The following is a 25,054-nucleotide window of genomic DNA, read 5'->3' as shown; positions in this document are numbered from 1 at the left end:
GGAGCGAAGCAAGCTCCGCCCACACCAGGTGGTTGTCCGAACACGGCACCGGCCGCATGGAGGCCGCCGGGACACAGGAAATGTACGCCCGAGAAACGTAAAGGCGGTCGACTCTGGACCATCCTACTCCAGGCCTCACCCAAGTAAAGGCGCTGGAGTCGGTAATGGAGATTTCGCCAGACGTCCACCAAGTCGAAGGAACCGACCAGGTCCCTCAACTTCTCCATCGCCATCATGCTCTTCGGGGCACCGGAGCGGTCCCTCGCCTCGTGGGTGCAGTTAAAATCCCCCCCGAGGACAATGCAGTCGCCGACGTCGACGGAGCCAAGAAGAGCGGACACTTCTTCGAAGAAGCGCGTTTGCTGTGGGCCGGGCTGAGGGGCGTACACATTCACGAGATGGAGCGGCACATCCCCCAGGCGAACCGTGACGTGCAGCAAGCGGCCTGGCACGGGCTCCTCGACCCCCAAGATCTCCGGCTGAAAATGCGGGGCCAACAAGATGGCCACCCGACAAGAAGTAGTAGTGAGGTGGCTCATGCGGACCTCTCCTTGCCATTCCAGGAGCCACGTGGCTTTGTCTCCCGGAACGGTGTGGGTTTCTTGCAGGAAGCACACCGCATATTTCCTCTCCTGCAGGAGCAAAAAATTGTTAAATCTACGGCGTGCCTCTCTGCCGCCGTTGATGTTGAGACTGGCTATGTTTATCTTCATGACAAAAGCATAGTGCAACCTCTACCTAACCTATTGTGTGGGGGGGATTCGAGTCGTTTGTTGACTTCCACTCCTTCAGCAGCCCAGCGAGGAACCTTTTGTGCAGGCGCAGCTCAAGACCTTGCGCCTTTGATAAGGGCCCGCCCCCGGCCATGGTTTTAGCGGCGGCGCGGACAGACGCGACGAGCAGCCCCGGCTCAGACCATCTTTCCAGCGCCAGATGGGCTCGGTTGCGACGACCCTGGTTCTGGACCAAAAAGTCCCGGAGTTCCTTTGTAGGAATGAGGGGGGACTCAGCGGCGGGCACGCGGAGAAACACCGCCTCACTGACGATAGATTCGAGATCTTCTCCCGAGTCCCCCACCGAGTCCCCGTCCCCCTCCGGGAGATCGCCGCCAGCAGCCGGCCCGTCGACCACACGAGGTACGGCAAATGGCCCGGCCGCTCAATGCGGCCTTGGCTCTGCCCCGATCGCACCCCCAGGATCATCGGCAAAGGAGTCCCCACTGGGCGCTTTTAAAAGCGGTGCTGGGTCAGGAAGCGACGGCGGAAGGGGTTCCTCCTCCGCCCCAGGAGCCGGGGAACACGATGAGACCCGGCCAAAGAAATTCTCCAGGTCCTCCAAGTACCACAGCTCCAAAGTAGGGGGCGAGGTTTGTTGTTCTTCCCCCTCCCTGCCGCCACTCCCCGGCACAGCGTGTACAGAATCATTAAAATTGTTCACATTTTATTTTCTTCCAGGTCGAGCGACCCCCGGGGGAAGATGGTTAATAGCTGGACGGGCCCAGGTTCGGCCTTTTCGGCCCCGCCCGCCTCAGTCCCCGGGACGCTCGACCCGGCGGCTACGCATTCTTCCGCTGGCCCCACGCCCCCCACGAGAGGCAGATCCTCCACGCCATCCCCGGGAGGCAGAGGCTGGGCAGCCTCGACTGTCTCATCCTCCCCGGGGATAGACTCCTCCTGCCTATGGTGCAGTTTGGGGGCGCTGGTGGGGGACGCGGGACATGCGGCGGGCACCGACTCCTCTGCGGAGGGATGTTGTTCCCCCTCCGCCTCATTGGAGCGGCGCCTCTTTTTGTTCCTAGGGGGGTGCGGAGGCACGGAGACCTCCACGTCTGCCGAGGCCTCCCGCTCCATTCCCCCCTTTTTCTTATCTTGCCCGCGCCCGAGCCCCTCTGTGATATTGGTGAAGGGCTCGGGCACGGGCTCAGGGCACCCCGCGCTCGCTGGTGACAGGGTTGGGCTGAGCGCGGTGATCAAATTGTCTGGCGCACTGAGAGAACCCGCCTCGAGATGTTTCGCCTTCCTCTGCGCCTTCTTTCCGATCGGTCGCTCTCCCTTCCCCCCACCAGAGGCCGTGAAAACAAAGGCCCCCAACGATGCCTGCGCACCCACAGCTCCCGGCACGCGGACGCTACTAGGGGGAGGGGTGGCGGCGGCGCCAGCCTTGGCCGCCTTCGGTGGTTTGGCGGCCTTGGAGGCGGGGCAGTTCTTGCGAACGTGCCCCCCCGCCCTACAGGCATGGCACTGGACGCCGTCCGACGTACAGAAGACGCGGTAGGCAGTCCCCTCGTGTACCACATTAAAATTACCCTCTGTAGTATCCTCACGCGCCAGCCCGACAAAAAGCTGGCGGCGGAAGGAGAACAAATGGCGCAGGCTGTTCTCCCTGAGGCCGAGCGGTATGAGGTTTATCCCTGACCTTACTTCCCCCAGTTGGTGTAGGTGAGGGAGGAGGAGCCCAGCGGGAACAAAGGGCGGGACGTTTGAAAGGATGACCCTCTGCGCGGTGGCCTCGTGAGGATCCACAGGCAGGAACGTCCCGCCCACCATGAGCCCCTTTTCAAGGGCCAGGGACACCGCCCGCTCCGACTCCAGGAAGAACACCGCCTTCCCAGACATTTTGGAGGCTGCGACAATGGCCGACGGGCCGATTACCCCAGCCTTCGACCGCACGCGCTCCTCAATGCTCAATGTGGGGTGAGTGTATCTCTTGACCCCGTGTTTCTTTGTTATTTGTCTGAAAGGTGGCAGGGCAGCAGGAGGCGCAGGAGGCGCCATGGATGTGGACGCCGCCTGCGCATATGTCTTTGCTGGCCCCGCCACCGGCGTGGATGGGGTCGCCATCACGGGGTCCCTTTAAGGGCTACACCCACCCCAAAGTCACAGGCCTTAATGTTCTTAATTGGCCTCGTTTAAGTGTGTGAGCAGAGGAGCTCTCAATGAGGCACACCTCTCCCCTGGTTTACAATTGGGGAGGGGCCTTGCTCCCTCTGCTCAGTTGTCTTAATTGTTTTTTCAATTAGGAGAAAGGGGCTCTCAGAGAGAGAGGGGAGAGACAGAGAGTGACAGAGAAAGAGAGAGGAGGGGGTGGGAAATAGGGAAGCTGCGAGGGCAGGTCTCCCCTCACAGCGATGGGTGGGTGTTTCTTGGGGTGCAGTCCCCAGATGGCAAAAAAAAACACAGTCTTTGTAGATGGTCTAGGGTGGGGGGAGAAGATGTCTTCACCTGGGGTAGCTGGAGCCACCCATGCACACACTCCCAACGATGTTAAATAGGGTGATTAGTAATACTTCAGCCAGGTAGCTCCAGCTATCCCAGGCTAGGCAATGGGGGAGGGGTGCTTCGGTGGTGTGTGGGGCCTAGCTGTAAGCAAGACCCACACACACACTTCCACACACACACCCACCGCGATGTTCCGGCCCTCGAAATGGTCTTCTTTCCTCCCCCCACCGATACAAAAAAGGCTTTCGGGGAATGCACCAAAACACACCCATCTTTGGTTGATGAAGTTTCTCCCTCCTTCCACACTGGATAGTTGTTGTTCTTTTTCCCCCTCTCTCCAACTCTCTGCAGCAGTATTAAAGGTTGTTGAATTTTCTGCTCTCCTCCTCTCCCTCTGGATGAATTGAAATTGTAGTAAGCCCCTTCCTCCTCTTCCTGGGCTGTTTCACAGGTCTCACAAAGGCTTTCTAGGCAGGAGCAACAGCAGAGAGTTCCTTCTCTCACAGCAACAGAGCTCCAACTGAATAGGCCACGTCTCCAAAGCTCCACCATTGATCCACAGAACTCTTTTGGGAGGAAACTAAAAAATTAATCCTTAAATCGTGTCCCCCCGATCTGGGGGGCACACCAAACATTGACAAGGCTCTTTTTTTGTGTGTGTGTTTTTTTTGTGTGTTTTTGGTTTTTTTAAAGTTGTTTGGGCACTAAAATCATGTATTTTTTTTCTCCAAGTGCCCCCTATAAAAGGGGAGGGGGACACTAAAAACACCGGCAATTAAAACAAATGCAACTTTAAAAGATAAAATCAAATTAAAATTTGGTTGCCGGGCGTGATGATGCACTCCAGTCCCTCCGGTGCCCACCTCTCGCAGAAGGCCATGAGCATACCGGTGGACACTGCGTGCTCCATCTCCAAGGACATCCTGGCGCGGATGTACGCACGGAAGAGAGGCAGGCAGTCAGGTTGAACGACCCCCTCGACCGCCCGCTGCCTGGACCAGCTGATGGCACCCTTTGCCGTGCCCAGGTACAGTACTACGAGGAGGCCCTCGGACCTACCCGTTCCCCTCCGCACAGGGTGCCCAAAAATCAGGAGTGTGGGACTGAAGTGCAGCCAGAATTTCAGGAGCAGCCCCTTTAAATAATAAAACAGGGGCTGCAACCTCGTGCATTCAATAAAAACATGGAACACGGACTCTTCCAGACCGCACAAATTACAGGCGGCCTGGGAGCCCGTGAACCGGCTTAAAAATTTATTGCACGGCACTGCTCCGTGCACCAACCTCCAGGCCAAGTCCCCGATAAATAGTGGAGTGCCCTCCATCGGGGACCCCCATCTCCTCCGGACGGCAAGATGGTACGCCATTGCGTGTCCGGACAGCAGGCGAGAATGGCAAAGTTGAGGGTGCAGGAGCAGCCCGTACAGGAAACCCCTCCGCGCGGAACTGAAAGGCACGGAGGGGATTTCCTCGAGGCGGCTCAAGTTGTGAGGCGCTGGCTCCCGAGGGAGGTTCCGGGGTTTGGCACCGATGATGAATTCCGTCCGGACGGGGGTCAGTTCGGACAGGATTTCCCCACGTACTTGAGCCTCCTCGATGCACCTAACAGAGTCGGGGCCCAGAGCTGTTTTTAGAGACTAGATGGCATCGGTCGTGCGGCGGACGTTGGCAGAATTTAGGCACCGCGCCAGCGTGTCTGGCGCCATCCAGCCCGCTCCTCCGCCATCGAGCAGGTCCCTGACCCTGGTCACCTCACCAGCCACAGCCCTCTCGTCCGACCGCCACCTAAAACCTCGGTCGTGGAGGTACGGATTCCCGAGCAGCGGCTCCTGCAGGACAGCCGCCACTCCAGCCGGTGGAGAGCTTTGCTTGGTGGAGACATTGTTCCAGACCCTGGTGAGTTCCTTGTAAAAGACAGGCAGCTCCTGGAAGGCGATTCTGACACCCCCCAAGCTCACAAACAGGAGCTGCGTGTCGTAGTTGAGGCCGTGCTGCTGGCGGAAGAAGTACGTCACCAGAGCACGCCACCTGGGAGGGGGCTTAACGTAAATGTATCTCTGCAGGGCCTGAAGACGGAAAGTCAGGAGCTGGGTGCTGACGCACACCAACGACTGACCGCCCTCTCCAAGCATGAGACTCAAGACCGCGGCAGAGAGCCAGTGCTTCCTGTTGTTCCAGAAGAAGTCCACCAGCTTCTTCTGTATTTTGGTGACAAATGCAGGGGGAGGGGTCAAAGTGACCAGCCGGTACCACAACATGGCGGCCACCAGCTGGTTTATGACTAGCGCTCGACCCCTGTAGGACAGCACTCGGAGCAGTCCTGTCCAGCGCCCTCGGCGAGCGGCGACCTTGGCCTCCAGCTCTTGCCAGTTCGCCTGCCAGGCTTCCTCGTCGGGGCCAAGGTAGACTCCCAGATAGAGGAGATGGATCATGCTCCAGGCAAAAGGCCTGAGCTCCTCCGGCAGGGAGTCCACCCGCCACTGATCCACCAGGAGTGCGGAACATTTCTCCCAGTTGATCCTGGCGGAGGATGTGGCCGAGTAAATCTCCTGGCACTCACGCATCCTCCGCAGGTCAGCGGGATCCTCTACCGCGAGGAGCACGTGATCGGCGTAAGCCAAGAGGACGACCTCCATGCCCGGCCCTTGCAGAGCCAGTCCCGTCAACCTCATCCGCAGGAGGTGCAGGAAAGGCTCCACGCAGATGCAATATAACTGGCCGGACATGGGGCATCCCTGCCGCACTCCTGTCCCAAAGCGAAGGGGCGCCATCAAGGACCCATTAACCTTTATCAGACACTCCGCAGCGGCGTACAAAAGTCGGATCCGAGCGACGCAATGCGTCCCGAACCCGAACGCGCGCAGTGTTCCAAACAGATAGTCGTGATCCATCCAGTCGAACGCCTTCTCTTGGTCGAGAGATAGGAAGGCAACCAACAGACCAGCCTCCTGGGAATGATGGATGAGGTCCAGTACCAGATGGATGTTATCGTTGATTGTCCGGCCCGAGACCGTGTAGGACTGGTCGGGGTGGATCATGTGGTCCAGCACGGTGCCAATGCGAGCAGACATCGCCCTGGCGAAGATTTTGTAGTCCGTGCTGAGGAGGGAGACAGGGCGCCAGTTCTTAAGGAGGCGGAGATCGCCCTTCTTAGGCAGCAGAATGATGACTGCCCTGCGCCAAGAGAGGGGCATCTCCCCGGTCGCCAGACTTTCCCCCCCGCGCGTAGTCGCCCCCCAGGACGTCCCATAATGCCCTGTGGAACTCCACGGTCAGCCCGTCCAGCCACGGGGCTTTTCGCCTCGAGAGCCGGTCGTGGGCGCCAGTCAGCTCTGCCAGGCTTAGCGGAGCTTCCATATTTTCGCTGCCCTCCGGTCTGAACTTCGCCAGGTCCTCCCACAATACTCTACGCGCTTCCTCGCTGGACGGCTCCGGAGAGAACAGAGCCCCGTAATATTCACGGGCCGAGTTGTTGACGCCCTCCGGATCCGAGGCGAGAGAGCCATCGTCGGCCAGCAGCGTCAAGAGCTGCTTACGGACATTCTGTCTTTTTTCCAGCGAGTAGAAGAAGGGGAGCCACCGTCCAGATTCCGCAGAAACCAGATCCGCAACTTCACGAATGCACCTCGGGACCCGACGAGCTGCAGGTCCTTCAGCGCGGCCTTCTTCGCTTCGTACACCATCCGCAGGGCCGGGTCCTCGATGACTTGACCGAGATGGGACTCCAGGTCGAGCACCTCTTTTTCTAGGCACCCGACCCTAGCCGCCTGCCTCTTGTTCGACCCCCTTGCGTACTCTTGACAGAAGACGTGGACGTGAGCCTTGCCCACGTCCCACCATAGCCTCAAGGAGGGGAAGCCTCCCTGCTTCCTTCTCCAGTCGGCCCAGAAACGACGGAACGAGTCCTGAAACTGCACGTCCTCCAGCAGCTGGTTGTTAAAATGCCAGTACGCGGACCCCATCCTCGCGCGGAGCAAATCGAGCTCTGCCCACACCAGGTGGTGATCCGAACACGGCACCAGCTGCATGGAGGCCGCCGGGACGCAGGAAACGTACGCCCGAGACACGTAAAGGCGGTCGATTCTGGACCATCCTACTCCAGGCCTCACCCAAGTAAAGGCGCTGGAGTTGGGATGGAGATTTCGCCAGACGTCCACCAAGTCGAAGGACCCGACCAGGTCCCTCAACTTCTCCATCGTCGTCATGCTCTGCAGGGCACCGGAGTGGTCCCTCGCCTCGAGGGTGCAGTTAAAATCCCCCCCGAGGGCAATGCAGTCGCCGACGTCTATGGAGCCAAGAAGAGCGGACACGTCTTCGAAGGTGCGCGTTTGCCGCGGGCCGGGCTGAGGGGCGTACACGTTCACGAGGTGGAGCGGCACATCCCCCAGGCGAACCGTGACGTGCAGCAAGCGTCCTGGCACGGGCTCCTCGACCCCCAAGATCTCAGGCTGAAAATGCGGGGCCAACAAGAAGGCCACCCCACAAGAAGTGGTAGTGTGTTGGCTCATGCGGACCTCTCCTTGCCATTCCAGGAGCCACGTGGCTTCGTCTCCCAGAACGGTGTGGGTTTCTTGCAGGAAGCACACCGCATATTTCCCTCCCACAGGAGCGAAAGATTTTTAAATCTACGGCGTGCCTCTCTGCCGCCGTTGATGTTGAGGCTGGCTATGGTTATCTTCATGACAAAAGCATAGTGCAACCTCTACCTTACCTATTGTGGGGGGAGGAGTCGAGTCGTTTGTTGAACTCCACTCCTTCAGCAGCCCAGCGAGGAACCTTTTGAGCCGATGCAGCTCAAGGCCTTGTGCCTTTGATAAGGGCCCGCCTGCGGCCATGGTTTTAGCGGCGGCGCGGACGGACGCGACGAGCAGCCCCGGCTCGGACCATCTTTCCAGCGCCAGATGGGCTCGGTTGCGGCGACCCTGGCTCTGGACCAAAAAGTCCCAGAGTTCCTTTGCAGGAATGAGGGGGGACTCAGCGGCGGGCAGGAGGAGATCCACCGCCTCACTGGCGATGGACTCGAGATCTTCTACCTCGTCCCCCACCGAGTCCCCGTCCCCCTCCGGGAGGTCACCGCCAGCAGCCGGCCCGTCGACCGCACGAGGTATGGCAAATGGCCCGGCCGCTCCATCCGGCCCTGGCTCCGACCCGATCCCACCCCCAGGATCGTCGGCAGAGGAGTCCCCACTGGGCTCTTTTAAAAGCGGTGCTGGGTCAAGAAAGGACAGCGGAAGGGGTTCTTCCACTGCCCCAGGAGCTGGAGAACGCAGAGAGACCCGGTCAAAGAAATTCTCCAGGTCCTCCAAGTACCCCAGCTCCAAAGTAGGGGGCGAAGGTTGTTGTTCTTCCCCCTCCCCACCGCCACCCCCTGGCCCAGCGTGTACAGAATCATTAAAATTGTTGATATATTTTGTTTCTTCCGGGCCGAGCAACTCCCAGGGGAAGTTGGTTAATAACTGGGCGGGCTCAGGTTCGGCCTTTACGGCCCCGCCCGCCTCAGTCCCCGGGACGCTCGACCCAGCGGCTACTCATTCCTCCGCAGGCCCCACGCCCCCCATGACAGGCAGATCTTGCACGCCATCCCCGGAAGGCAGAGGCTGGGCAGCCTCGACTGTCTCACCCTCCCCGAGGACAGACTCCTCTCGCCTACGGCGCAGTTTGGGGGCGCTGGTGGGGGACGCGGGACACGCGGCGGGCACCGACTCCTCCACGGAGGGATGTTGTTTCCCCTCCGCCCCATTGGAGTGGCGCCTCCTTTTGTTCCTGGGCGGGCACGGAGGCAGGGAGACCTCCATGTCTGCCGAGGCCTCCCGCTGCACTCCCCCCTTTTTCTTAACTTGCCCGCGCCCGAGCCCCTCTGTGATATTGGTCAAGGGCTCGGGCATGGGCTCAGGGCACCCCACGCTCGCCGGTGACAAGGTTGGGCTGAGCGCGGGGATCAAATTGTCTGGCACACTGAGGGGACCCGCCTCGAGATGTTTCGCCTTCCTCCGTGCCTTCCTTCCGATCGGACGCTCTCCCTCCCCCCCGCCGGAGGCCGTGAAAACAAAGGCCCCCGACGATGCCCGCGCATCCACAGCTCCCGGCACGGGGACGCTACTAGGGGAGGGGTGGCGGCAGCGCCAGCCTTGGCTGCTCTCGCTGGTTTGGCGGCCTTGGAGGCGGGGCAGTTCTTACGAACATGCCCCACCTTCCTACAGGCATGGCACCACACGTCGTCCGACGTCCAGAAGATGCGGTAGGCAGTCCCCTCGTGCACCACATTAAATGATCCCTCCATCGTCTCCTCCCGCGCCAGCCGGACAAAGAGCTGGCGGCGGAAGGAGAACACGTGGCGCAGGCTGCTCTCCCTGAGGCCGAGCGGCATGGGGTTGATCCCTGACCTTACCTCCCCCAGTTGGTGTAGGTGAGGGAGGAGGAGCTCAGCGGGAACAAAGGGCGGGACGTTAGAAAGGATGACCCTCTGCGCGGTGGCCTTGAGAGGGTCCACCGGCAGGAACGTCCCGCCCACCGTGAGCCCCTTTTCAAGGGCCAGGGACACCGCCTGCTCCGACCCCAGGAAGAATACAGCCTTCCCAGACATCTTGGAGGCTGCGACAATCGCCGAGGGGCCGACTACCCCAGCCATCGCCCGCACGCACTCCTCGATGCTCATTGTGGGGTGAGTGTAGCTCTTGACCCCGTGTTTTTTTGTTATAATTCTGAACGGTGGCAGGGCAGCGGGTGGCGCAGGAGGTGCCGTGGATGTGGACGCCGCCTGCGCATATGTCTTTGCTGGCCCCGCCACCGGCGTGGATGGTGTCGCCATCACGGGGTCCTTTTAAGGGCTACACCCACCCCAAATTCACAGGCCTTAATGGTCTTAAATGGCCTTGTTGGTGTTGAACAGCGGGAGCTCTAAAAGAGGCACACCTCTCCCCTAGTTGACAATTGGGGAGGGGCCTTGCTCCCTCTGCTCAGTTGTCTTAATTAGTTTTTCAATTAGGAGGAAAGGGGCTCTCAGAGAGAGAGGGGAGAGACAGAGAGAGAGAGAAAGAGCGAGGCGGGGTGGGAAAAAGGGAAGCTGTGAGGGCAGGTCTCCCCTCACAGCGATGGGTGGGTGTTTTTCTTGGGGTGCACTCCCCAGATGATGGCAAAACAAACAAAGTCTTTGTAGATGGTCTTCGGGTGGGGGGAGAAGATGCCTTCACCTGGGACAATTGGAGTCACCCAGGCACAAACTCCCAACGATGTTAAATAGGTGATTAATAGTTCTTCAGCCAGGTAGCTCCAGCTATCCCAGGCTAGGCAATGTGGGAGGTGTGCTTCAGTGGTGTGTGGGGCCTAGCTATAAGCAAGACCCCCACACACACTTCCACACACACACACCCTCCGCGATGTTCCGGACCTCTAGCACGTCTTCTTTCCTCCCCCCACCGATACAACAAAGTCTTTAGGGGAATGCACCAAAACACATCCACCTTTGGTTGATGAAGTTTCCCTCCTTCCACACTGGATAGTTGTTCTTTTTTCCCCCTCTCTCCAACTCTCTGCAGCATTATTAAAGGTTGTTGAATTTTCTGCTCTCCTCCTCTCCCTCTGGATGAATTGGAATTGTAGAAAGCCCCTTCCTCCTCTTCCTGGGCTGTTTCACAGGGCTCACTCAAGGCCTCCCAGGCAGGAGCAACAACAGCAAGCTCCTTCTCTCACTGCTCCACGCTCCAACTGAATAGGCCACGCCTCCAAAGCTCCACCATTGGTCCACAGATTCCCTGGAAGTAGCAGGCCAGGTGGATAAGGTGATTAAGAAGGCATACGGAATGCATGCCTTTATTGGCCGAGGCATAGAATGTAAGAGCAGGGAGGTTATGCTTAAATTGTATAATACATTGGTTAGGCCACAGCTGAAGTATTACATGCCGTTCTAGTTGCTGTATTATAGGATGGACATGATTGCACTAGAGAGGGTGCAGAGGAGATTTATTAGGATGCTGCCTGGAATGCAAAATCTTAGTTATGAGGACAGATTGAATAGGCTGGGTTTGTTCTCATTGGAATAGGGGAGGTTGAGAGGAGACCTCATTGAGGTGTACAAAATATTGAGGGTCCTGGACATAGTGGATAGTAATGGTCGATTTCCATTGGTGGAGGAGTGTATTACGAGGGGGCATAGTTTTATCGTGGCTGGTGGAAGGTTTAGACGGGATTTGAGGGGGGGTCTTCTTTACGCAGAGGGTTGTGGGATCTGGAACCCGCTGCTTGGAAGAGTGGTGGATGCAGAAACCCTCACCACTTTTAAGAGATGGTTGGATGGGCACTTAAAGTGCCATAACCTGCACGGTTACAGACCTAGAGCTGGTAATTGGGATTAGACTGGATGACCTTTTGTTGGACGGCGCAGATATAATTGTAAGTACTGCAGCGAATAGGATACGGCCAAGGTGATCTCCTGGACTAGTTTCGATCGCCTGGATGGGTCGGAGAGGAATTTTCCCAGATTTTTTCTCCATAAATTGGCCTGGGTTCTTATCTGGTTTTTACCTCTCCCAGGAGATCACATGGCTCTGGTTAGGGTGGAGTGTAGAATGTTTCAGTATAAGGAGTATCGCAGTTGTGTGAGGTGGAGTGGTTGGGCTGGGTGCTCTTTGCCTTTCCGTCATTGTTCATAGGTTTATATATGACCTTTAGGTCTGTCGACCAAGAGCCCTGCGGCTCTTTGTCGGCCAGTGTGGACACGATGGGCCAGAATGGCCTCATTCTACGCCGTAAATTTCTGTGATTCTAAATGCATGGGACGCAACACCTTCTGCACAAGATAAAAGTTCACGGGCTTGGGGGTAAAATAGTAGCATGGATAGAGAATTGGCTAACTAACAGAAAACAGGGAGTCAGGATAAATGGTTCATTCGCGGGTTGGCAATCAGTAACACGTAGGGTGCCACAGGGATCATTGCTGGGACCTCAACTATTTACAATCTATAGTGATTGTGACCATTTTTTAAAAAAGGGACAAGTCGGACTGCGGCAACAAGAGGGGAATCTCCCTGCTATCAGCGACTGGGAAAGTTGTTGCTCGAGTTCTCCTCAATTGTCTTCTCCTTGTGGCTGAGGAGCTCCTCCCGAAATCACAATGCGGATTTCGTCCCCTACGGGGCACAACAGACATGATCTTTGCAGCACGATAGTTGCAGGAAAAATGCAGGGAACAGCGCCAGCCCTTATACATGGCCTTTTTCGATCTTACAAAGGCCTTTGACGCTGTCAATCATGAGGGTCTATGGAGCGTCCTCCTCCACTTCGGATGCCCGCAAAAGTTTGTCAACATCCTTCGCCTGCTTCACGATGACATGCCAACGGATCCATTACAGACCCAATATGCATCCGGACCGGGGTCAAACAGGGCTGCATTATCGCTCCAACACTCTTCTCAATCTTCCTCGCTGCCATGTTCCACGTCGCAATCAACAAGCTCCCCGCTGGAGTGGAATTAAACTACAGTATCAGTGGGAAGCTGTTTAACCTAAACTGCCTCCACGGTAGGTCCAAGATCACCCCAACCTCTGTCGTTGAGCTGCAGTATGCGGACGATGCCTGCGTCTGTGCACATTCAGAGGCTGAACTCCAGGACATAGTCAATGTATTCACTGAGGCATATAAAAGCATGGGCCTTACGCTTAACATCCATAAGACAAAGGTCCTCCACCAGCCTTTCACTGCCGCACTGCACTGCCCTCCAATCATCAAGATCCACGGCATGGCCCTGGACAACGTGGACCATTTCCCATATCTCGAGAGCCTCTTATCAACAAAGGCAGGCACTGATGCGGAGATTCAGCATCGCCTCCAGTGCGCCAGTGCAGCCTTCGGCCGTCTGAGGAAAAGAGTGTTTGAAGACCAGTCTCTCAAACCTACCACCAAACTCATGGTCTAAAGGGCTGCAGTAATACCCGCCCTCCTGTATGGATCTGATGATGTATAGAAGGCACCTCAAGTCGCTGGAGATATATCACCAACGATGTCTCCTCAAGATCCTGCAAATCCCCTGGGAGGACAGGCACACCAACATCAGTGTCCTCGACCAGGCTAACAGCCCCAGTATTGTAGCACTGACCACACTGGATCAGCTTCGCTGGGCAGGCCACATAATACGCATGCCACAGCCTGGAACTTGCAAGCGATATGTGGAATAAGACTAAATAAATTAAAATGTGTTGACAAATCTTTGACTAATGGTGAATTTATTAACATAATCCGCTATTTTTAAAATTCTTGGCGGGGTTTTTGAATTAAAAATTCGTTATTCTGACTGTTAGAGACAGTAATTTCGGCTCTACTTTCATTAGTGGGTTAGGCAGACTGTAATTGGTTATCGGAAAAGACCAATGAAATGCACCACAGAGCGACCAATCACAAGTTCGCTCCCTACATTCCTCTTTTGGCTCGTTTACCATGAAGGAGCTCTGCATAAAGCATTTGCTTTGGGAGTCTCGTATCTGGCATGCGAACTCTGTGGCCTGCCCAACGGAGCTGATCGAGTATAGTCAGTGCTTCAATACTGGGGATGTCAGCCTAGTCGAGGACACTGATGTTGGTGCACCTGTCCTCCCAGGGGATTTGCAGGATCTGACAGAGACATAATTGGTGATATATCTCCAGCGACTTGAGGTGGCTTCTGTACATTGTCCATGCCTCAGATACGTACAGGAGGGCGGGTATTACTACAGCCTGTAGACCATGAGCTTGGTGGTAGATTTGAGGGCCCAAGCTCAGCCCAAGCAAGTTAACTATTCACAGTGACTGTTTTTAATCGGAGGGAAAGTGTCCCAGCATCTTGCCTACATTCTGATTACTGAACACAGTATCTGTCCCACTTAAGAGCCGCAAATTAGTCCGTAAATAGAACGCTTATGATGTGGGCGATGGTGGGATAGTGCTGAGCATAGCTGCCTTCCAATCAATTGACCCGGGTTCGATTACCGGCCGTCGCAGCTGATGTAATTTTACTATCACTGTCAGTTCAGAAATGACTTATATGAGCTTGTAATAACAGCATTTTATAACTAAGAATAATTGTCAATGAAATTAATTTTGACGAAAATCATTCATTTGCGTCTCCCATAGCTTTAAAAAGGACTTTGAACCAACAAATGAATTCTCAGTCAGAAACGTTTGGCCCATCAACCGCTCATTCCCTTTATACTCGGTTCTTAACATCTCTTTATATTCGGCTCACACAGCATGTTCACTGAAAGCGAGTCTCACGTTCAGGTTCCGTCTGTTTTATATTTCTGTGAAGTCGGTCTCTCTCTATATTGATTCACTGATCAGAATATCCGCTAACAGCAAACCTGCGGCAGTTTGCTGATCTAGATATCTACATGTTCGACAGAGAGTTATAACCGAGATCAGGAAACGGCCAGCTTCATTGCAGAGATTTAATATATTAAACTAGTACTGGGATCATTATGATCCATAGATCCAACAAGAACTGCAATCCATAGAACATTGGTGAGGCCACACCTGGAGTATTGTGTGCAGTTTTGGTCTCCTAACTTGAGGAAGGACATTCTTGCTATTTAGGGAGTGCAGCGAAGGTTCACCAGATAGATTCCCGGGATGGCGGGACTGACATATCAAGAAAGACTGGATCAACTGGGCTTGTATTCACTGGAGTTCAGAAGAATGAGAGGGGATCTCATAGAAACGTTTAAAATTCTGACGGGTTTAGACAGGTTAGATGCAGGAAGAATGTTCCCAATGTTGGGGAAGTCCAGAACCAGGGGTCACAGTCTAAGGATAAGGGGTAAGCCATTTAGGACCGAGATGAGGAGAAACTTCTTCACCCAGAGAGTGGGGAACCTATGGAATTCTCTACCACAGAAAGTTGTTGAGGCCAATTCACTAAATATATTCAAAAAGGAGTTAGATAAAGTCCTTACTACTAGGGGGATCAAGGGGTATGGCGAGAAAGCAGGAATGGGGTACTGAAGTTGCATGTTCAGCCATGAACTCATTGAATGGCGGTGCAGGCTCGAAGGGCCGAATGGCCTACTCCTGCACCTATTTTCTATGTTTCTATGTTTCTATTCACCTGCACTTTCACAGAAACTGTGGGTGGCTCTGAAAAGAGCCTTTGGTTCATTAGATTATATACTGTCCGCTTTGCTTGCTCTTGGACACACTGGTGGTTTTCTTGGGCAGCAGCACAGCCTGGATATTAGACAGCACACCGCCCTGAGCGATGGTCAGCTTTCCCAACAGCTTGTTGAGCTCCTGGTCGTTGCGGATGGCCAGCTGCAGGTGTCTGGGGATGATGCGGGTCTTGTTGTCGCGGGACGCGTTGCCGGCCAGCTCCAGGATTTCAGCGGTCAGATACTCGAGCACAGCAGCCATGTGGACCGGGACTCCGGCACCCACATGCTCAGTGTAGTTCCCCTTCCGCAGGAGCCTGTGAACACGGCGCACAGGGAACTGCAGTCCGGCCCAGGAGGATCGAAACTTGGACTTGGCCCGAGCTTTACCGCTGGTTTTTCCTCTTCTAGACATTTCCAAAATCCACACGTTCGGAGAAAGAATGTGAAACTCCTCCCACATCTGCCTTCCTTATACCTTCTGTAGGAATGCAGGGAGCGAACTTGTAAAAGGACAAAGGGTGTTAAAAAAACAAGCCTGAAGGCTTTGTGTCTTAATGCAAGGAGTATCTGTAATAAGGTGGATGAATTAACTGTGCAAATAGATGTTAATAAATATGATGTGATTGGGATTACAGAGACGTGGCTCCAGGATGATCAGGGCTGGGAATCAACATCCAGGGGTATTCAACATTCAGGAAGGATAGAATAAAAGGAAAAGGGGTCGGAGGTGGGGTAGCATTGCTGGTTAAGGAGGAGATTAATGCAATAGTTAGGAAGGACATTAGCTTGGATGATGTGGAATCTATATGGGTAGAGCTGCAGAACACCAAATGGCAAAAAACGTTAGTGGGAGTTGTGTACAAACCTCCAAACAGTAGTAGTGATGTTGGGAAGGGCATCAAACAGGAAATTAGGGGTGCATGCAATAAATGTGCAGCAGTTATAATGGCTGACTTTAATATGCACATAGATTGGGCTAACCAAACTGGACGCAATACGGTGGGGGAGGATTTCCTGGAGTGCATAAGGGATGGTTTTCTAGACCAATATGTCGACGAACCAACTAGGGGGGATGCCATTTTAGACTGGGTGTTGTGTAATGAGAGAGGATTAATTAGCAATCTCATTGTGCGAGGCCCCTTGAGGAAGAGTAACCATAATATGGTGGCATTCTGCATTAGGATAGAGAATGAAACAGTTAATTCAGAGACCATGGTCCAGAACTTAAAGAAGGCTAACTTTGAAGGTATGAGGCGTGAATTGGCTAGGATAGATTAGCGAATGATACTTAAGGGGTTGACTGTGGATGGGCAATGGCAGACATTTAGAGACCGCATGGATGAACGACAACAATTGTACATTCCTGTCTGGCGTAAAAATAAAAAAGGGAAGGGGCTCAACCGTGGCCATCAAGGGAAATCAGGGATAGTATTAAAGCCAAGGAAGTGGCATACAAATTGGCCAGAAATAGCAGCGAACCCGGGGACTGGGAGAAATTTAGAACTCAGTAGAGGAGGACAAAGGATTTGATTAGGGCAGGGAAAATGGAGTACGAGAAGAAGCTTGCAGGGAACATTAAGACGGATTGCAAAAGTTTCTATAGATATGTAAAGATAAAAAGGTTAATAAAGACAAACGTAGGTCCCCTGCAGTCAGAATCAGGGGAAGTCATAACGGGGAACAAAGAAATGGCGGACCAATTGAACAAGTACTTTGGTTTGGTATTCACTAAGGAGGACACAAACAACCTTCCGGATATAAAAGGTGTCAGAGGGTTTAGTAAGGAGGAGGAACTGAGGGAAATCCTTATTAGACGGGAAATTGTGTTGGGGAAATTGATGGGATTGAAGGCCGATAAATCCCCAGGGCCTGATGGACTGCATCCCAGAGTACTTAAGGAGGTGGCCTTGGAAATAGCGGATGCATTGACAGTCATTTTCCAACATTCCATTGACTCTGGATCAGTTCCTATCGAGTGGAGGGTAGCCAATGTAACCCCACTTTTAAAAAATAAGGGAGAGAGAAAACAGGGAATTATAGACCGGTCAACCTGATATCGGTAGTGGGTAAAATGATGGAATCAATTATTAAGGATGTCATAGCAGCGCATTTGGAAAGAGGTGACATGATAGGTCCAAGTCAGCATGGATTTGTGAAAGGGAAATCATGCTTGACAAATCTTCTGGAATTTTTTGAGGATGTTTCCAGTAGAGTGGACAAGGGAGAACCAGTTGATGTGTTATATTTGGACTTTCAGAAGGCTTTCGACAAGGTCCCACACAAGACATTAATGTGCAAAGTTAAAGCACGTGGGATTGGGGGTAGTGTGCTGACATGGATTGAGAACTGGTTGTCAGACAGGAAGCAAAGAGTAGGAGTAAATGGGGACTTTTCAGAATGGCAGGCAGCGACTAGTGGGCTACCGCAAGGTTCTTTACTGGGGCCCCAGCTGTTTACACTGTACATTAATGATTTAGACGAGGGGATTAAATGTAGTATCTCCAAATTTGCGGATGACACTAAGTTGGGTGGCAGTGTGAGCTGCGAGGAGAATGCTATGAGGCTGCAGAGCGACTTGGATAGGTTAGGTGAGTGGGCAAATGCATGGCAGATGAAGTATAATGTGGATAAATGTGAGGTTATCCACTTTGGTGGTAAAAACAGAGAGACAGACTATTATCTGAATGGTGACAGATTAGGAAAAGGGGAGGTGCAACGAGACCTGGGTGTCATGGTACATCAGTCATTGAAGGTTGGCATGCAGGTACAGCAGGCGGTTAAGAAAGCAAATGGCATGTTGGCCTTCATAGCGAGGGGATTTGAGTACAGGGGCACGGAGGTTTTGCTACAGTTGTACAGGGCCTTGGTGAGGCCATACCTGGAGTATTGTGTACAGTTGTGGTCTCCTAACTTGAGGAAGGACATTCTTGCTATTGAGGGAGTGCAGCGAAGGTTCACCAGACTGATTCCCGGGATGGCGGGACTGACATATCAAGAAAGACTGGATCAACTGGGCTTGTATTCACTGGAGTTCAGAAGAATGAGAGGGGACCTCATAGAAACGTTTAAAATTCTGACGGGTTTAGACAGGTTAGATGCAGGAAGAATGTTCTCAATGTTGGGGAAGTCCAGAACCAGGGGTCACAGTCTAAGGATAAGGGGTAAGCCATTTAGGACCGAGATGAGGAGAAACTTCTTCACCCAGAGAGTGGTGAACCTATGGAATTCTCTACCACAGAAAGTTGTTGAGGCCAATTCACTAAATCTATTCAAAAAGGAGTTAGATGAAGTCCTTACTACTAGGAGGATCAAGGGGTATGGCGAGAAAGCAGGAATGGGATACTGAAGTTGCATGTTCAGCCATGAACTCATTGAATGGCGGTGCAAGCTCGAAGGGCCGAATGGCCAACTCCTGCACCTATTTTCAATGTTTCTCTGTTTCCATGTCTATGTGATTGGTCGCTCTGTGGTGAATTTCATTGGTCATTTCTGATGACCAATCGCAGCCTGTTTAGCCCGCCAATGAAACATGTGCGGAAATGACTGTTCTCAACAGTCAGTCCTCGAACGATTTAGAAATTCAAACATCCCGCCAATAATTGTTAAAATTGCGGATTATGTTTGTAACTTTACCATTAGCCAAATATTTTCAAACACTTTTTGTTTCCTTTTATCTTAATCCATATTTCACTTGCAAATTCCAGGCTGTTACAATCAGGATGAAATTTGGGTACTGTTCAATCTCTCTGTAATAGGCGCGAATCAATCCTCACTGATTCTGTAACGGGACACATTCCAACTCAATCTTTGTAAAAGTGAGCGTTCATAGATTATCGATCGATGCCCCACAGAGGCGGGAGTGAGCCCAGAACTGGGAGTCCCTCTGTGAAAAGAGAAGAGGGACAGAGTGTTCAAACTGTCCCCGGTTCTGGTCTCTGTAAGAACTTCCATTCTGGGTTGTGACACTGCGGGAGTGTCGGGTTAATAAACGGACTGAGCCGCAACAGGAATTGAAAAATAAACTTGAAAAGTGCTTGTGAGAGAGGATGTGTGATTGAAACATGAGTCTCAGCCCCTAAACAAGCTCTTAATTCGGCAGTCGGTGTAAATGAACGGGTCTGAGAGCAAAGGGAAAGAGCGACCAGGGACCGTGTTTGTAGTTTGTGGGCGGGAAATGCCAGCAACGCTGAGGTCGAACCGGACAGTGAAGCTGCTTATCGGAGAATTCAAAACTAAATCTACAGCTGGAACTGCAAAGGTTCTCACACACTTGTTCAGGAAATAATTAGTGATTTGAGTCTAAAGGGTGATGCGTTTGTGCAGTACTTTCAGAGAGGTTGTGGGTGGCTCTTAAAAGAGCCGTTGTGTCTGCGTTTGTTCTCTCAGGACAGCGTGCAGTTTCACTTGTAGCTGGTGTACTTGGTCACCATCTTTGTCCCTTCCGACACGGCGTGCTTGGCCAGCTCCTCGGGCAGCAGCAGGCGCACGGCGGTCTGGATCTCCCGGGAGCTGATGGTGCGGCGCTTGTTGTAATGGGCCAGGCGGGAAGCCTCACCCGCGATGCGCTCCAAAATATCGTTCACAACCGAGTTCATGATGCCCATGGCCTTGGCGGAGATGCCGGTATCGGGGTGAACCTGCTTCATCACTTTGTAGATGTTGATGAAGTAACTCTCCTTCCTCGATCTTCTGCGCTTCTTGCCGCTCTTCGGAGAGGTTTTCTTGATTACGTTCTTGGCGGTAACTTTACTTTCCATCAGACATCATGTCGTTCAGTCCGGCGCAGATTTGAGGAAACTCTGCTCCGAGCCCGCATTATATGGGCAGCATCACACTCTGCCCACAGCCCTATGCTAATGAGGGGCGAGTGAAGGCAATGAATGTGATTGGTTCATTCGCCGCCATGTTCATATCCATTGTTCTGTATCTCTATGATTGGATGTTTAAAGAGACCAATCAGATTTGTTGCTCGCCATAATCACAAATTCTTGAATGACGTCATCAAGAGTGATCATAATATGGGAGAATTCTTTATTAAGATGAAGAGTGACACAGTTAATTCAGAGACTAGGGTCCTGAACTTGGGGAAAGGTAACTTCGATGGTATGAGACGTGAATTGGCTAGAATAGACTGGCGAGTAATACTTAAAGGGTTGACGGTGGATAGGCAATGGCAAACATTGAAAGATCACATGGATGAACTTCAACAATTGTATATCCCTGTCTGGAGTAAAAAATAAAACGGGGAAGGTGGCTCCACCGTGGCTATCAAGGGAAATTAAGGATCGTGTTAAATCCAAGGAAGAGGTCTATAAATTGGCCAGAAAAAGTAGCAAACCTGAGGATTGGGAGAATTTTGTAATACAGCAGGGGAAGACAAAGGGCTTAATTTGGAGGGGGAAAATAGATTATGAGAGGAAGTTTGCTGTGAACATAAAAACTGACTGCAAAAGCTTCTATTAATATGTGAAGAGAAAAAGATTAATGAAAACAAACGTAGTCCCTTGCAGTCAGATTCAGGTGAATTTATAATGGGGAACAAAGAAATGGCGGACCAGTTAAAGAAATACTTTGGTTCTGTCTTCACGAAGGAAGACCACAAATAACTTTTTGGAAATACTAGGGGACCGAGGGTCTCGTGAAAAGGAGGAACTGAAGGGAATCCTTATTAGGTGGCAAATTGTGTTAGGGAAATTGATGGGATTGAAGGCCAATAAATCCCCGGGGCCTGGTAGTCTGCATCCCAGAATACTTAAGGAAGTGGCCCGAGAAATAGTGGATGCATTGATGGTCATTTTCCAACAGTCTATCGACCCTGGATTGGTTCCTATGGACTGGAGGGTAGCTAATGTGATACCACTTTTTAATAAAGGAGGGAGAGAGAAAATGGATAATTATAGACCGGTTAGCCTGACATCAGTAGTGGGGAAAATGTTGGAATCAATTAGCAAAGACGAAATAGCAGCACATTTGGAAAGCAGTGATGAGATCGGTCCAAGTCAGCATGATTTATGAAAGGGAAATCCTGCTTGACAAATCTTTTGGAATTTTTTGAGGATGTAACTGGTAGAGTGGACAAGGGAGAACCAGTGGATGTGGTGTAGTTGGACTTTCAAAAAGCTTTTCACAAGGTCCCAGACAAGAGATTGGTGTGCAAAATTAAATCACATGGTATTGGGGGTAATGTACTGACGGGATAGAAAACTGTTTGGCACACAGGAAGCAGAGAGTCGGGATAAACGGGTCCTTTTCAGAATGGCAGACAGTGACTAGTGGGATGCCGCAGGGCTCAGTGCTGGGACCCCAGCTATTTACAATATACATTAATGATTTGGATGCGGGAATTGAATGTAATATCTTCAACTTTGCAGATGACACCAAGCTGGGTAGTGGTGTGAGCTGTGACTACGACGCTAAAAGGCTGCAGGGTGACTTGGGACAGGTTAGTTGAGTGTGCAAACGCGTGGCAGGTTCAGTATAATGTGGATAAATGTGAGGTTATCAACTTTGGTGACAAAAACACGAGGGCAGAATATTATCTGAATGGCGGAAGATTAGGAAAAGGGGCGGTGCAGCGAGACCTGGGTGTCATAGTACATCAGTCATTGAAAGTTGTCATGCAGGTTCAGCAGGCGGTGAAGAAGGCAAATGGCCTTCAGAGCTAGGGGATTTGAGTATAGGAGCAGGGAGGTCTTACTGCAGTTGTACAGGGCCTGAGTGAGGCCTCACCTAGAATATTGTGTTCAGTTTTGGTCTCCTAATCTGAGGAAAGACTTTTTTGCTATTGAGGGAGTGCAGCGAAGGTTCACCAGTCTGATTCCCGGGATGGCAGGACTGACATATGAGGAGAGACTGGATCGACTGGGCCTATATTCACTGGAGTTTAGAAGGATGAGAGGGGATCTCATAGAAACATATAAAACTCTGACGGGACTGGACAGGTTAGATGCAGGAAGAATGTTCCCGATGATGTTCACTCAGAGATTTGTTAACCTGCGGAATTCCCTACCACAGAGAGTTGTTGATGCCAGTTCATTGGATATATTCAAGAGGGAGTTAGATATGGCCGTTGCGGCTAAAGGGATGAAGAGGTGTGGAGAGAAAGCAGGAAAGGGGTACTGAGGTGAATGATCAGCCATGATTTATTGAATGGTTGCGCAGGCTCGAAGGGCCGAATGGCCTACTCCTGCACCTATTTTCTATGTTTCTATGTTTCTGTGTTAGTTACAACCCCTCCTGATTTATACTCTGTTCTTTGTGTTTCTATTCTGCTCTCAGGCAAAAATCTTACGAGGAAGATTCATTAATGTTTAGTATATATATATATGCAATAATCTGAACAGCAAACTCGCTGCTCTGTTTGTGGATCTACATTATTACATGTTCACAGACATATACCGGTTTCGAACTGAGATCGACTGAGGATCACCTGGTCAGGAAACTCCCAGCTTATCAACCGCAGGGATTTAATATTAAGCACAGAAATAGAGACTTGGATTTGTATTGCGCCTTTCACGACCATCGGACTTCTGAATGTGCTTCGCAGCCAATGAAGTACTTTTTGAAATGTGGACACTTTAGTAATGTAGGAAAGGCGGCAGCCATTTCGCGCACAGCAAGCTCCCACAAACAGCAATGCGATAATGACCAAATAAGCTGTTGTGTTATGTTGATCGAGGGGTAAGTTTTGGCCAGGACACCGGGGATAACTGACCTGCTCTTCTTTAAAATAGTGGCCGTGGGATCTATTACGTCCACCTTAAAAAAGCTGAAGGAGCCTCGGTTTAACGTCTCTTCCTATAGATGGCATCTCCAACAGTGCAGCACTCCTGCATCACTGCACTGGTGTGACAGCCGAGACTTTGTGCTCAAGTCCCTGGATTTGGACTTGAACCCACAACCTTCTGACTCAGAAGCGAGTGTGCTACCCACTGAAGCACAGGGGATAAGATTGTGATCAATAGATCAGTTTCTTCAGAAAGTACGCAGCCCTTTCACATAATAGAAATATAGGAACATAGACATTTACAGCACAGAATGAGGCCACTTAAGTCCATCGTGTCCACACCAGCCGACAAAAAGCTGCACAGCCCTTGGTCATCAGCCCTAAAGTTTACCTTGAAACCTTTGAACAATGACAGAAAAGCAAAGAGCACCCAGCCCAACCAGTCCGCCTCAAACAACTGCGACACACCATATACTGAAACATTCGACATTTGACCCCAACCAGAGCCATGTGATCTCCTGGGAGAGGCAAAAACCGATTAAAAATCCAGGCCAATTTAGGGAGAAAAAATCTGTGAAAATTCCTCTCCGACCCATCCAGGTGATCGAAATGAGTCCAGGAGATCACCCTGGCCGTATTCTATTCCCTGCAGTACTTACCATTATATCTGCACCGTCCAACAAAAGGTCATCCAGTCTAATCCCAGTTACCAGCTCTAGGTTTGTAACCCTGCAGGTTATGGCAGTTTAAGTGCCCATCCAACCATCTCTTAAATGTGGTGAGGGTTTCTGCATCCACCACTCTTCCAGGCTGCGAGTTCCAGATCCCCACAACCCTCTGTGTAAAGAACCACCCCCGCCTTCAAATCCCTTCTAAACCTTCTACCAACTCACGCTAAAATTATGCCCCCTCATAATAGACCCCTTCACCAATGGAAATAGACCCTTACTATCCACTATGTCCAGGCCCCTCAATATTTCCTGTCAATCTCCTCTGTTCCAATGAGAACAAACCCAGCCTATCCAATCTGTTCTCATAACTAAGATTCTCCATTCCAGGCAGCATCCTAGTAAATCTCCTCTGCACCCTCTCTAGTGCAATTATGTCCTTCTGATAATACGGCGACCAGAACTGCACACAGTACTCCAGCTGTGGCCTAACTAAAGTATTATACAACTTAACCCTAACCTCCCTGCTATTATATTCTATGCCTCGGCCAATAAAGGCAACCATTACGTATGCCTTCTTAACCACGTTATACCTGGCCTGCTACTTTCAGGGATCTGTGTACAGGCACTCCAAGGTCCCTTTGTCATCTACACTATTAAGTGGAATACCGTTTAATGTGTATACCTATTCCGTATTAGTCCTCCCAAAGTCCATCACCTCACACTTCTCTGAATTAAATTCCATTTGCCACTGCTCTGCCCATCTGACCAGTAGATTGACATCCTTCTGCAGCCCATGACTTTCCTCTTCATTATCAACCACAGCCAATTTTAGTATCGTCAGCAAACTTCTGAATCACACTCCCTATACTCAAATCCAAATCGTTAATATATACCACAAAAAGCAAGGATCCCAGTACTGAGCCCTGCAGAATCACACTGGAAACATCCTTCCAGTCACAAAAACATCCATCAATCATTACCCTTTGCTTCCGACCTCCAAGCCAATTTTAGATCCAACTTGCCACTTTGCCCTGTATCCCATGGGCTTTAACGTTCATAACGAGTCTACCATTTGGGACTTTATCAAAAGCCTTACTAAAGTCCATATATACTACATCGTACGCACTACCCTCATCGACCCTCTTGGTTACCTCCTCAAATAATTGAATCATGTTAGTCAAATACGAAGTTCCCTTAAAAAATCCGGGCTGACTGTCCCCAATTAATCCTTGCCTTTCTAAATGCAGATTTACCCTGTCTTTCAGGGTTTTTCCAATAATTTTCCCACCACTCAGGTTAGCCTGACAGGCCTGTAATTACTCAGCCT

General features: G+C 51.7%; 1 protein-coding gene across 1 annotated transcript; it reads right to left on the bottom strand.

Annotated features, from left to right (window-relative positions):
* Window positions 1–15,337: 15,337 nt before the first annotated feature.
* LOC139273981 (histone H2A type 1-H-like) lies at window positions 15,338–15,742 on the bottom strand. The gene has a single exon (XM_070891050.1). It carries the CDS (start codon window positions 15,740–15,742, stop codon window positions 15,338–15,340), a length of 405 nt encoding a protein of 134 aa, XP_070747151.1.
* Between the last annotated feature and the right edge of the window lie 9,312 nt (window positions 15,743–25,054).

The sequence above is a fragment of the Pristiophorus japonicus genome, chromosome 9, assembly GCF_044704955.1.
Source record: "Pristiophorus japonicus isolate sPriJap1 chromosome 9, sPriJap1.hap1, whole genome shotgun sequence".
NCBI classification, from domain to species: Eukaryota; Metazoa; Chordata; class Chondrichthyes; family Pristiophoridae; genus Pristiophorus; species Pristiophorus japonicus.
Note: the sequence above shows the minus strand (reverse complement) of the source record. Positions and strands in the feature narration are given on the sequence as shown.